At 36.4% G+C, this 15,587-nt stretch overlaps 1 protein-coding gene across 2 annotated transcripts in view; it reads right to left on the bottom strand.

Moving 5' to 3' along the window:
- The window catches only part of PolH (DNA polymerase eta), an 81,101-nt gene that overhangs the window by 41,957 nt on the left and 23,557 nt on the right, over nucleotides 1-15,587 (bottom strand). For both annotated transcript variants that reach the window (XM_081726036.1, XM_081726037.1), the window contains exon 6: nucleotides 2,617-2,840. In XM_081726036.1, the coding sequence (XP_081582162.1) occupies nucleotides 2,617-2,840 (224 nt within the window). The remainder of the gene's footprint in view (nucleotides 1-2,616; nucleotides 2,841-15,587) is intronic.

Here is a 15,587-nt window from a genome sequence, read left to right as displayed (position 1 = left end):
TGAACTCATAAAGTAAACACGGCTGTAAAATATCTTTCGACACAAGTGATACGCCTCATAACTCTACACTGACTTGAGGATGGCGGGAATCAACATCTGACATCATGCAGACAGAGTTGTCGCCACCTGCCATTTGAATTTCACTTTTCGTCCCAGCGGTACGAACTTTTTTGGATGCCTGTATTTCTCCGATTATATTTCTGTGTTTTTATTTATTTTATTTCTATTATCAATAATGCTTGCAATCACAAGGATATGGAACAAGTTGCAATCTCTACATCAACAGATATGTTTGATGTTGGTGTGTTCCCGTACATTTGAGGATATCTTTCTGTTCGAAATACGTAGACTAAACTATCACATTTTTGGATGCTAAAAATCTTGCCAGTATCACGTAGTACTTCAACGTTAGTTTTATTATTATTATTATTATTATTATCTGTCCTTTAAGCAAGTATTTCCTTGGTGTCTTTCCATATATGACTACCATGTCGTATTACTGTTCCTTCAGGTATACTACGAGGGCCATGCCGAAAGCTTTTAGCAGCGCAATAATCGAACATCACAGCAACATTTTGTTTATTGCATTCAACACTCTGATATTTTGTGACTTTCAGCCATCAATGGCAACAATGAGTCTGTGATAGCATGGTCAGAGATAAGAGAGATAAGGAAGCGCGCGTGACCTATTGTCTAGTTAGCCATGGAGCTGTCAAGACGTGACTCTCGCGCTATGATTTTCTACGATTACAAGAAGGGCTTAACCGCGGAGCAGTGCCTTGAAACTTTGGTGAATCTGCTCCTTTGCGAGCCAGTGTTGGAAATTGGTTTCGGGAATTTAAAAGAGGACGTACGTCACTTGAAGATGAACCTCGTTCCGGACGGCCAAACACTGCAGTGACTCCCAAAAATATCGAAGCTGTGAGGCAAATGGTGAAAGATGATCCCTGTGTATCTTTCCTGGAGATGAAGCGACTCTCAACACTGAGTCAACAGCAGCGCAGACAATTATGCATAACCACTTGGGTCTCAGGAAAAGGTGTTCTTGTTGGATCCCCCATTTACTCACGGAAAGGGAAAAAGAGGGTAGTGTGGAATGGCGTGAATTTATGTTGAATAAATTCAACCAAGGGGCAAGTCGTGATGTTTACAACATCGTCACGGGTGACGAAACGTGGATTTATCATTATGATCCGCTTACCAAGCAGTAGTCGCAAGTGTGGTGCTTCGAGAATGAAGATCCACCAACCAAAGTGAAGAGGCCTCGGAGTGTTGGAAAGAAAATGGTTGCGTCCTTTTTCTCACGGAAGGGACATGTTGCGACTGTTGTACTTGACAATCGGGGTACGGTGAATGCGGAGTGGTACTCAACAGCTTGTCTTTCCACTGTGTTCAAGAAATGGTAGGCCCAACATCAAAGATCAAAACTCGGCCATCTTCTGTTGCATCATGACAATGCAAGTGCCCACAGTGCTGCAAGAACTGTAGACTTTTTGAACCAGGAAGGAGTCAGAGTGCTGCCACATCCATCCTATTCGCCGGACTTGGCCTTGTGCGATTTTTTTGGATTTCCCAAAGTGAAGGAACACATGCGTGAACGTCGCTTTTCATCGGATGATGATGCGATTGGTGCTTATTTGGAGTCTGTGGACAATATAGACGAAAGTGTGTGGAATGAACAGTTTCCTAAGTGGTTTGAAAGGATGCAAGGTTGTATTCGTGTCCGTGGAGAGTACTTTGAAAAAGTGTAAATGTTTTGTTCCAGTTCGATGCTTCTTGAGGTCAGAGCTAAAAACTTTCGGCATGGCCCTCGTATTTATCACCTTTCGACATATAGTTAAGACATTATTTTTAATGGGAATTTCGTCCCTAAGCTATGACCCTTTTCTTAAATAAAAAAGTGAATTATCCTATAGACAAACTGCCTCTTTGTTTCACCTAATTTCCTGAATTTCAACTTTTTCTATCTCTTTACTTACTAGCTGAATTCCTTCCCGTTTGAGACTCTACTAATATTCCACATCCTTAGACTAATTTGTTAAGTTTATTCTTTGGATCCCTGTAGCAGTCATGCCCCAGAAAGTCAATTGGAAAACTGTTCTACCTCCGGACTATTTTATTAAGAAGGATCCTAGAAGCAGGTTGTCTGTTGCTGGACTCCCCCCCCCACCTGCGCTCCCCCCATTGTAATATTGTCGGCAGGGGGTAAAAGTGAGGGGGAAAGCTGGAGGATGTCGTTACCCTACTTTCAAAAAATATCTATAGCGTTTCCCCACTTCCTAAAAAATTATAATGGACAAAGATAGGCACGAGGGACGGCGTGACATGATCCGTGCCCTACCTTTTCAGATTCCCTTTTACCCCTGATTGTTGGCCTAAATTCAGTTTGCCTGAAGGAGTCATATTCAGATCTAACGATCTTACACATATCGTCAGCAGGGACATACTCCATGATGCAGTGTAAAAATTATACAGTACTGGTTATGACAAAGCTTAGTTACACAGTACAAGTCGAAAAGCTACTTTCTATTTCAATTACTAAGAACTACTAGTGCATGACCTTTAAAAAATCGTAATATTTCTTATAGTTTGTACTAGATACTCTGATGAACTTACCCAGTTTTCTCGTCATACTTTTGTTGTAATTCCTTCTCCGAGAATTTGAGTAAGTCAGCCATAACTTTACATCCCAGATTGTCCATTACAGATTCTCCTAGTTTACCGCCCAAGTTTCTCACTTTATTCACGGGCAAAGTTTCGAAAAATTTTGCAACTGATAACGAAGGTAAAATTGTCTGTTTATTTGGTTTGTTTACTCCACATGCTAATTTCGCCAAAATCTATAAAGAAATGTTATCAAATAATCCCACAAAGTAATTCAAGACAATAGGTTTACAACAAAACACACAAAAGGTGATTCTACTACGAGTAGTACGAGGGTGATTCAAAAAGTAATACCTCCAAGCCCACTACTTAGAAAATAGTACTGCAAACATTCTGCACTGTTTATCATTAATGTAATGATGTTTAAGCTATAGATTGTAACTTGTTTCACCTTCTTATCTCTTCTCGTTCTAGAGTAATGGAGTAATCCATGGCATACAGTGGTGACGTCTGGTTGAAACAGGGGGCTGTCATTGAATTTCTGACTGCGGAAGGAAGTGCGCCCAGGAACATTCATCGTTGGCAACGAGTCGTGGATACACCATTACGAATCGGAAACGAAGCATCAGTCGATGGAGTACCGTCACACGTCCTTTCTTCGGCCAGAAAATTCAAAGTTGTCCTATCTCCTGGAAAAGTGTTGCTGATATTCTGCTTATAATCCGGATCTTGCGCCTTTTAGCTCTTCCCCAAACTTAAAGATCACCTTAAGGCCCAACGCTGCAGTTGTGACGCGGAGGCGGAAGCAGAAGTTCAGCAATGGTGTCGGCATCAGCCACCATAATCCTTCGCCAACGGCATGAAAAACTTTGTTTCGCGTTGGCCAAGTGTGTTGCCCGTAATGGGGACAATGTTAAAAATGATGCTACCATTTGTAACTGACATTGCAAACTTTCCACTGATACCTTTACCGATACCATCTGTCAAACACAAATAAAGAACTCACCTTGGAGGCTTTACTCTCTGAATCACCCCCGTAAATATATTAAGAAATTGTCACCTGCTGCAAATTGCGAGTCTCAATCCTTTGTACAGTCCAACTCTAATGTTATTCACTCTCCCTATTTTCTCTTTAACTATATCTTCCATCATATTTTCCAATGGCAATTTCCTCTCAACATGTTAACTAATTTATTTCCCTAGTCTTAATTATTCCCCATTAGTTTGAACAAAACAAACAACTTTTTCTAAAACTTATTAATTTCTTAAACTACCTTGTTCTGTTCTGTTTACACAAACTCTTGCCTGCCAACTTTCTCTTGCCGGCATGTGTTCGTTCTCATAACAATTTCCGCAAACCTACTATCCCACCAATTACAAACTAGGGAATTATTAATTAAGATTCGTATATGTTCACAAACAGCTGGATAAGAGTTTCCTGACCTTTTTTTCGTAATACGTTCTAAAGGAATTATCCATTTCAATGCAATATATTTCAGAATGATAGAATACCAAATTCTCTTTGAGTTCTAGAACAAGTAACAGTCGATACCAGGTTTGAAAATTTGTTGATGTTGATTCTTCTTTTGTGAACCAATTTAAGTTTTCACTTACAGAGCTAACGATCATACTATGCTTCTTATACAAATTTGAGGTTGCTGAATCGTATGAAATTTTAAACATTATCTGTCTATGAAGTGACGGGAAAAATTACCTCAAAGTTGGGATCTTTGAAGTACCACTTACGTCAACAGTAAAAGTGTCGACGATCAGATACATTTCTAATCTGACTTTTTATACAAATTTAATATGCTGAATATCCAATGGAACTATTTTTAAACATATAAGTTCAGGGGAGTCATAAAAAAAAATAATCGAAATTGGAATATTTATATCTGAGATCTCTTTTTCTAGGAGCTCCCTATTGCAATAAATTGTTTTAAAAATTATATTGAACGTTGAATCTTCGTTGGCAACTCTCAGTATTTTCAAGGCTTACGTAATGATCAGTATTTTGGTATAGATAGAGAATATGGAAATTACATATATTAATGAAACAAGGAAACAACCTATTTAAACTTTTTTTTAAAGAACTTAAATATATTTTATTGTTATTTGACGTTAAATATGAACACCATTGAATTTTTAAATTTAAATATGTAATTATAATGTCAAAAGAAAAACTATTGTCCAGGAACTATTATATATAAAACAATTCTTCGCAGAGTATAAACACCTCATCCAGTTCCTTGCCAGGTGGTAAAGTGCCAAGGACCGACGAGACGTTACCACGTTGGATAGAAACGGATATGCGCTGTATTAGATAAGATGTGGAGCGAACTTCGCCGGAAACACAAGAAATGCGTCTTCCTACCTCCCCTAATGAATTCAAGACTTCCCGCACCTCAAGCACCACTGGTTTCAATAGCGATTGGAGTGAAAACAAACTTTTCGAGAAGGTTGTTGTATTTTCTTTGCTTTTCAGCTTCTCTGCGATTAGCAACAGATCCAGCGTTCATTACTGACAGAGGGAGACTTGAATGAGCGTATGTATCAGCGAATGAGAAGTCCCACAATAAACATTTACCTCTCATCCATGGAACCAGTGTCATCCCATCTGGTCGCTTTCCATCCGAACGACAGCAACCAGAAGGTTCCCGTATTGAAGGATATCCAGCTGTGTTGAGGGCTCGTAGTATTATATCATTTACAGAGGAATGTCGGGCGAATCTACCAGCGCTCTTTATGCATGAAAGGCCATGCAGGCCACGTTGGTTAACCTCATCCCCACAAGCTGGACAGCGATGAGGCTCACAAACTGCTAAGCCTAAACGTAAGGCTACAGCAATTCGAAAGCTTTCATTTGACAAATGAAGGCCTAAAGGCGGAGAAGGTATCGCCATCAACCATACACCAGCTTCGGGAGACGAGACAGCAAGAAGCCTGGCTTTATCTTCCGGAACAACAACAGATTGTAACAAATGATTATGTAATTGACATGCAGTTGGTATAATACATCCAGTGTCCATATATTAAGAACACCTTTTGATGTTTATGATTTCATATATTAATAGAAGGAGGAAACAACAACCGAGGTGGCATAGTGGTTAAGGCATCGGCACGGTATGCCGGAGATCTCCGGTTGGAATCTCGGCCCTGTCGATTAATTTTTTCACTCTTTCTATGTTGTTGAATTTGCACCTACAGAGAATTTGGTGTGTACAAATAAGTTTAAATCGGTTGTTTCCTCTATTAATATGAAATCATAACCGTCAAAAGGTGTTCTTAATATATGGACACTGGATTGTCCAAGCACAGCAGCTTAGGCTGTGATACAAGCCATGTGGTCTGAGTGGAGAGAACCGACTGCAGGAGTGAGAGGGTGTATGACTGTTCTGGGACGCGAACTGGTAGCGTAGTGGTTAACGCATTGGCACGGTATGCTAGAGATTCCGGGTTCGAGTCCCGGTTCAATCACTTTTTTACTTTTTGTGTTATGGAAATTACATGTTTGTACTATTAAATGAAAAAATCTCGTTGCTTCATAAAATATACTTCTTAAATATTGCTGCTGCTTCTTCTTCAGTGATTGGTGCCTGCGGTGAGAATATCAATGATGTTATTCCAACCTTTGTCAAGAATGCCCATGTCAAAATTTAATTTTGGTTCTCTTGTACGAATAAATAATAATAAAAGCTTCGTATGCCTTTCTACGAATAATAATTTTTTGATCAATTTCACTTTACCAATGTTATGCTTTTTCAAGTGTTTCAGGTATTTTGAAAAGGACCGATGTTGGGATATCGTATTTAGCATCCCGAATATATTTTTCTATCGTAGTGAGTGTGTTCCTCTTTGTCATGTCTATATAAGTATCCTGGCAAGCACATGAGATTTTGTAGTCGCCAGCAAAACTCGAGTGGACTGAAGAAGAAATTTTTATAACATGTTAAATCTTTCTATATATTCTGTGGGAGCACTAATGCTGTATTAAAATGATGCTTCCTGAAAACTTTCCGTAAGTTGCTTGAAACCGAATATAATAAAACATATACCTATCCATTTCTTGGCATTATCGTTTGTTTGAATAGTCTGTTTCGAGCGATATTACAACTTGATGCAAAATGCCAATCCTAAACCGTTTTCCGTTCCAATGTTTAATAAAAATGATCAGGACAATTGAAATCATTTTATTATTATTATTATTTCTCAAAGCACAAAGCATAACATTGATTAAGGAGAGGATTTTAAAAACTCTTCATCATTCGTTGACAGACGAACATACGAGACCTTTTATATTCAAACAAATGGACCAAAATTAAATTTGGACATGGGCACTCTGGCGAGAGGAATATCACTCACCCCTTTATCGTAGCCAGCAATCACAGAAGAAGAAGAGAGATTTAAGACGTGTATTCAATGGAGCAACGAGATATTTTTATTTATGAGTGTAAGCATTTAATTTCAGTACTTCCTCAAATACCTTTACTTCCCTAAATCCTGAAAATACTGCTAATTGTCAACAAAAATTCCACGTTTAATATATATATATATATATATATATATATATATATATATATATATACAGTGAAACCTCTGAATAACGGACACCAATGGGACGGAAATTTTTGTCCGTTACAGAGAGGTTATAAAAATTTAATGTTTCACAACGGTAATTGTATGCAGTAATATACAGTAAATACATTATGTATTAGCGTAAATACGTAAAATTCAATATGAAAATACTCTATGTGGTACGCATTTCAATTACTGGGAAGGATGAAGGAGAAATTCATTTCTGTTAAATAATATTATTGCTGGGGGATGTGTTAATATATTCGTATACTGCACAAGATAATGCGTGTATGGTAATTTTCTTAAGTACATGTCATCACCCTGTAAAAAAATCAATTAATTCACGTACCGCCTATACTAAAAGTAAAAATAGGTTAATAAGAGCATGCAATATTATTATTAAATACTGAAAATGTGGAGAACAACTCACCAACTACGCTTTTTGGGGAAAAAGTCTGCAATAGTTGTTTGCAATCCTAGGGACACTATACTGTGTTTCACCTTATGAAGAATATAAAACGGAAATACGTCAGACGCGTCAAACCAGTGTAGCCAGTATCAAAAAATGCACTTTTCTGTCAGAAAAGATTAAAAACATGTGCATATAGTCTCGTACAACAAGATTCCGGTTGCCTCTATTCGTGGAACAAGTGGGAAGTGAATGACACAAGTCACTTTATGTAGATATTTATAACAGTATCTTTAATTAAATAACTTAATAGTGTGTGTAATACAATTTTCTGTATGGCCAAACGACAAAGCAGAATGAAAAGATTTTCGGTTTGTATTAGACCTCAATGCCAATTGAGATTGTTATCATATTACTTTGATTATGACACTATACCAAGAAAAAAAAAAGAGTATTTCACTGGCCACTCAACTTAGAAAGCTGAAATTCGCCTTTTCTCTTCTTTTTTCTTTTAATAAGCAGATAGCCTTGCCATTTTAGTTGTTTATAATTGCCTTCAGCTTCTACACCCTTCTAATATTCAATTTTATTACACACTCCTTGATAGAAAAGGAATGCAATTCTATCTTCAAATGCAATTCTATCAATCAGTATCATAGGGCGCCGTAACTTAGATTTTTTCTGGGGGGGGGGGGGGGGGACAATCATTAATACGCGTATTTGGGCCCCCTAGAAAAATTGTTTTTCTAATTCTTGGGCCCCCTCTTTCCATCTTTATCTTACACTTTATGCCCCTCCCAGAGCCTGAGGGTACTCCCGCACCGCAAGGTCTGCTGGACCGTTAGTACGCCCCTGGCTCCATTCCATACATGAGAATTTAATTAAGGGGACAATATTGACAAACCTCAAAGCTATACGAATAAATATTATTTCTAGGACACCCAATACTAGACATTTTCTTTTACTGAAATGAGCCCACGACTTATTTTATTTATCTTTTGTGTGCTGTTTCGTTTATGTAATGTAGTGAACTTATTTGTTGCTTTATTTATAATTTCATGTTCATATCGTATATCGAGTAAGAAAATTTTGTCTTAAAATGGGCCCCCTTCCAAGGGCGGGGAGCTTCCCTGGGAGGGCAGTTGCCCCTCCTTCCCCTTTACAAGTAACGGCCCTGGTATCATATGTTTATTAAAAGTGTTAGGTTTGCTGATTTATTAGTAGAAAAACGAGCCGGTTTAAAACCAAAAATGGTTTTGGTGAATTCAGTTAGTGACAGAATTTAAAATGTTTTCCAAGATTGTGGTAAAAACAAATTAAACTGTAGAGTTGACTATTTATAAATTGTTCGAGTGTCCAGGGTAGCTAGTACGTTCAGCTAGCACAATAACAAAAGTACTTGCAACCCTAACTGTAGCAGATGACAAAAGAAAAAGCATGACGCAAGTAAGATTGTCAAATTTACTCTCACTTAGATATCAGAGTATCGAAAAACTTTTTAAAATGTAGAAACTTTTGCAGCAGATAAACAAAGAAAGTAAGACTGATTGTTAGAATAACAATAGAGGTATGCAAACTCATTCTTTATCAGTTAAACTTCTTACGATAGGGTAAGTTTGGCAACATGAGCTCAGTTGTTGCCACGTCGCTGGTCGTCGGAAGCGCTACGCATGACAGTTTTGATTCATTTTGATCTGTGCTAGTTCAGTGAATTTTTGGTGTGCGTATCTGTTTTGTTTTATTTTGTATATTTTTCTTGTTAGAGTTACTTCGTGTGTTATCTATTTTATTATTAGTGTTGTTATTAGTTAATTTTGTGTTTAACTGCTATAGTGCTGTTTTTTTTTGAGAGAGAGAGAGAGAGAGAATGACTGAAAATTCCCCACATTGTTATAAGGAGCAAAGAAAGAAAGGGAAACCTCTTTCTACTGGTGAGAAAACAATGTTATTAAACGTGTATTCATATTTTCGAAACCAGACAGTGAAGGGGGGTATTAAAACTCAGAAGCAATGAGGAAGATCTCTGAAGCAACATTAGTGGGAATCACAACTATATCGAAAGTGCGTCAGGAATTCCATCGCACTAAAGGAAAAGTTTCTACTCCACGCAAGAAAAGACCAAGCGACAATAAAAATACAAGGCTGGAGAAATATGACTCTTTTTACCCAAGCAGCAATACGTCGCAAAATTCATAAAATGTATAGGGACAATGAGCTTCCTTCTTTGCGGAAAATTCATCGTATTATTGCAGAGGACGACGACCTGCCTACTTTATCATTATCGACGTTGCATCGCCTTCTACTTGACATGGGATTCAGCTTTATGTCTCGTAAGCGCCGATCTCTGTTGATTGAGAGAGAGGACATTATCGCATGGAGGCATCGATATTTGAAGAATATTAAGCAACAGAGGCAAGAAGGTAAGTGCATTGTTTATACTGACGAAACCTGGGTCACCGCTGGTCACACAAAGTCAAAGGCATCGCATGATACTACTATCAAAACAGCTAACCAAGCTTGGAGAGGTTTGTCCTCAGGCGTCAAGGCACCTTCTGGAAAGGGGGGCAGGGTAATAGTTATTCATGCAATGACTGAGAGTGGGTTAATTCCTGGAGCTGACCTCGTTTTTCACGGCACAAAAACAGGTGATTATCACGGAGAATTAGATTCAGCAAAATATGAACAATATTTCCAAGAAAAACTCCTTCCGAATTTACCACCAAATTCCGTGATTGTAATTGACAATGATCCCACACACTCAGTAAAGGACGAAAAAATCCCAACGAACTAATGTAGTAAAAAAGAAATTGTGGAGTGGTTAAAAACTAAATGTGTTGAATGTGATTCAAACTGGAACAAATTTGAAGTAATAGAAATGTTAAATAAGGTTACTTCTAATATAGAAGTCTCCTATAGAATAGACCGTATTACAAAGGAAGCCGGACATGAAGTACTTTGTCTGTCCCCTTATCATTGTGAACTCTCTCCTATTGAACTTGTGTGGAGTAAAGTTAAGGGCCATGTTGCTTCAGAAAATAAAACATTTAAATTGTCTGTCGTTCAGATTTTGCTCGAGGAAGGGATAAAAAAAAATAGTTCAGAAGACTGTAAAAACTATTTTGAACACATTAAAAAAAATGAGAAAGAAATGTGGGATGCAGATGGATTATTATTATTATTATTATTATTATTATTATTATTATTATTATTATTGAGTCGCTTACCGCTGCGCTGTTTGGTTTATGTTCTTGTTTTTCTCTCTCTCTCTCTCTCAAATCGGCCTCCTCATACTCATTATAAGTGGCAACGTCGCGCTCGTTGAACATTTCCGTTTTATATTCTTCATAAGGTGAAACAGAGAATAGTTTCTGTTTGAAACTTGTTTGTAACTGTTTGATCAATTGAAGAACTTGTGTGTCACCACGATTAATGACATATTTCTGTAATTGTTTAATTGTTCGACACGCCAATTTGTACAAAAAATGTTACTTTTCCATGTTCGACACGCCAATTTGTACAAAAAATGTTACTTTTCCAAAAAAAAGTAAGAGAGGAAACATTACTCGTTGAAAATGTAAAACAAACAATGTTTGTTTTGTTATCTATGAAATTGTCAGGAAAGATGCAAGGCCCAGAGGAAAAAGGACTAAATTTGTACGGGAAGGGAAGATCTTTCTCATAGAATTCTTGGCCATACGACTGACCCTGCAATTGCTTATTGAAGATTTACTAGGATTTCCGCCAGAAAGTAATTTATTGCGGATAAAAAAAAAAAAAAAAAAAAAAAAAAAAAAAAAAAAAAAAAATTCGTAAGTTGAATTTGTTCTCTTTGATTGTTCACCAGGTCTAGACTCACGATAGATACACTTGTGGGGAAAAGACTTTTGTTTCGACTGTAATATATGACAGAACTGAGAATAATTCCTGTCCATTATGAAGAGGTTATTGAAATGTTTGGGGGGAAAAGGGGACTGTCCACGTCCGTATCTGAGAGTGTCCGTAAAAGGGAGGGTTTTGTTCCGTAAGAGAACATATATTTTTGCCGGGACAAAAATATATGTCCGTATTATAGAGATGTCCGTTAAGGGAGGTTTCACTGTATATATATATATATATATATATATATATATATATATATATATATATATATATATATTTTGAACGATCTGTAAGAATTTGGAAGAGAAGTGTTTTTTTTTTTTTTTAAATAAAAATACTCTTCAACCGGTTTGCAATACGATGGACTGTAAATGTTATTTTTTTTAAGTTAAAAAAGAAAATAGCAAGGACAGGATTGAAATAAAAGGATTTTTTTTTTCTAACTAATCTGAACATGTAATTTAAAAATGAAATCTTTAAGTTTAACGTATGACGATTATACCCTTTAGGCTAAGGGAGACGGATGATTAAAGCAAGTGAATGACAATGGAAGAATTGGTGGAATGAGAATGTGAAAGGAAATGGACAAACTTATTTGGCCGGGGGTCGAACCAGGGACCCCACGCACCAGAGATAAGCACCCTACCGCTGAGCCAGCGTGCCTCCTCCCCCCTGGGATGTATATTCGCTTAGAGGTCATATGGTTTAATGTATCGAGACTAAATTTAAACTAGGTTTTTGTGTGATTCTCCAGGGAGAGGGAGGGGGTCGAATTTTCTTCCTACCTCTAAAAATAAGGGTGAAAACAGAAATCAGCGAGTTTCTCAAAAACAGCCCTAATGATTTTGTTTATATTTTATAAATGAATTTTTCAATAAAACCCTATACTATGATACAAGTGATTTACCTGGGAAAAGTCGAGAACGGATAGTTTACTCTTGAGAACAGGGTTGGCAAAAACCATAGTTTTTATTGAAAAAAACAAATAAACAGATTTTTTTGGTTTAAACCCGTTTTTTTGGGTTTAAACCAGTTTTTTTTTTTTTTTTTTTTTTTTTTTTGTTTAAATAATTTACTCTATGTATTTATATTAGATATGGACAGAAATTAGTTTGTTTCGCCTTGGTATTATGCAACAACAAGGTTATGCTGGAAGGGGTCACATAAGCTTAAAGAAGAATCCAAACCGTTTCTCGGCTTACATCCAAGAGAAATTGTCAATTCCGACACGAAACCGGAACTAATTGATCACAAATGCGATTGCTGACTCACTCACAAAGGACTCCTGATAAAAATACGTTGTACTGATCTTTACATAGGCCTACTTGTTAATATAATTGTCAAGAGTCATTTCAGAAGTACAAAATGATAAACAGTTACACAATTAAAAGCATTATACTGAATTACATATAAATCGGGAAACTCCCACCTTAGCCATTGGGAAAATCCTATTATTACTTTAAATGTATTTGTATGTACAATTTTAAGGTCAACGTATCATAATCACTACGCTAAAACTTATGTATTAAATTACAAATTTGGTATGTAGATATCATTAAATAAAATTAAAACAAAGTCAAATCCAAACTGATGTTGGAAGCTACGTAGGCAGTTGATACATTTTACCAATTTCTATCAATATATTTAAGCAACCTTGGCTTCTTTATAAAATAACAGGCATTCAGGCAAGTAGAAATATATAGTTTGGTTTCGTTTCGTATGTTTAGGTTTAAAATCCTTACGAAATACCAAGGTTATCACGGAGAAGACTTTCGCTTAAAGGGACACCTCGAATCGCTATTTGGTTTACACTTGAAAGATGGGTTGTGGTTCGACCGAGAATTGAACACGGGACCCCTTGATTAAAAGGTGAAAAGTAGCTAAACGGAATGCAGAGAGTGTGATATGTGGAGACATCACCAGACGTTGTAGTGCTCCAGATTTGTACTCCACACTACAGATATCAATTGATATGTCATATTTTAATTTAATCATTCTCTACACATTATGTAATTTTATTTTCGTATTTAATGCTCTGATTTAGTGTGTATAATCGCACTATGTATTGTAAATGTGAGCCTAAAAGCTTATTTCTTTATATGAAATATGTCTTGAGCCTGGCGAAAAGGTCTAATTCTGGCACCTGAATAGAAAAGAAAGAAAACTAAAGAAAATAAGAATACACACAATAATTTTATCAACGAAAAGTTTAAAAGCAACAAGTTTAATTTATGACAAAAATCACTTATATTCACAGTGAATTAGCTTGAAGTGTCATAATATCGATAAAGGAAGAAACAATTTGATCTAAAAGGTAAAATTATCTTATAAGATAAAATTAAGAAAGAATAATGTTGTTTGTCGAGGTACCAGAATTAAGTATGTTCAACTGCTACGAAGTTACCGTTTCGGGGACTATTCTGCTCAGAACCCGTATTGCCACGCAAACATGAATTACTTTATCTAACACGTACTAGGATGTTCATCAAAATTCCCTGTAGAAAACTTAAACCCTGAAGTATCAAAACTGGGATGTTAACCAACGTAGTCTGGCATAGTCGTTTTTCAATACAGCTAACTCTCTCATGTGTTAACAAGATTATGAAGTTCAACCAAGGGTACAAGACTATAGATTGATAAGTCAAGGAACAATTTTTGGAATACGTTTGTTAAGCTATTAGTAACTGATATTTGCGTAGTCATTCATACTTTACATTTAAAGTATCTAATAAATGTAGCTACCCTCGATGTTGAAGCTACGATGGATCAGTTATCTAGAAAGAACAATAGAAAGTAGGGATCAGTCACGGAGAAGTACACAATACGAATATTTTTAAATATATACAGAAAGAATATGTAATATGTGTATGAAAGAACGAAAAGTTGAATAGTCTTAATTTGAAAATAATAAATGCTTGCTTACGAATTATGAATATAAGTATTTAAGCTACAAAAGAAATAATGAATGAAAGAAGAGAATTTTAGTCAAACATAGATACCTGATACCCTGAAGAAAAATCCGTATATCCACGTAGTTCGACAAATATCTGGTAGAAGGCCAAGAAACTAACCTATCATCCATTCTATATGATACGTCTATAATGTCCAAGTTTTAGATATTTGCCTTGTGGTTGAAGTATCCATACACATGAAGAGATGGTTGACGTCGTAATACAATTATGTTACCTGTCTTCAGTTACTTCAGAAGAAGTTGTAAATGTTATTTGAATTTGTATATGTAATAGATACTGTACTTAATCGAACCTCGAGAATGTAAGATTGGACGGTATTATAAATTTGATCATTAAATTATTACATGGTTTTCACAATCTCTTTACTCTCTTAGTTATTACTAAGTTCGTCACGGTATCTGGCAAAACTCCGTGCGATGTCACAATTAACGCCTTCCTTATGATCTCTGTTCATTCAAGAACCAGGACATTGCGTTACCGATGCGTAATACAAGCAATTCCTCGCTGTGGCTGTCGTATTAACCTTCGTTCATTGTACATCGTAGGGATTGTATCTCGTGGTATGGTTTACAGGAATAAGGGTACTCGTTAAAGAACAACGTCAGTTAACATCTGTAACGTGCCACCTGGTAGAAGGTTAAATACCTTATGACGACGGTGAGTGGAGGAGACGTACGACATAGCATACACCCACGCCCGTGAAGAAATAGAAAGTAAGAACCGTACATGTAAATGAGGCTACCACAACAACGTTCACACGATTTAAAGCATTTTTCGTTTTTTTTTCTTTGTTTAAACCAGTTGTTTTTTTTTTTTTTGAAAAAACCAGCTGGTTTAAACCAGCCAACCCTGCTTGAGAATGCTTTTATCGGACGACTTTCTCAAAAACGACTCAGGCGATCCATATTTCATAATTAAATGTTTCATTAATAACCTTATAATATATCACAATTTATTTGTCTTGAGGTTTTTCGAACGATTTTCTCACAACCGATTCTGGCGATATTGTTCATACTTCATAAATAAATGTCATTAAGAATCTCACAATATGGCATTACTCATTTGTCCTTAAAAATATACGAGGGGTAGTTTATTCTTAGGATTGAGTTTTTATCGGACAATTTTCTCAAAAACAACTCAGGCAATGT

This window comes from Thermobia domestica, chromosome 9 (assembly GCF_964235325.1).
Source record: "Thermobia domestica chromosome 9, izTheDome1.hap1.1, whole genome shotgun sequence".
NCBI lineage: Eukaryota > Metazoa > Arthropoda > Insecta > Zygentoma > Lepismatidae > Thermobia > Thermobia domestica.
Note: the sequence above shows the minus strand (reverse complement) of the source record. Positions and strands in the feature narration are given on the sequence as shown.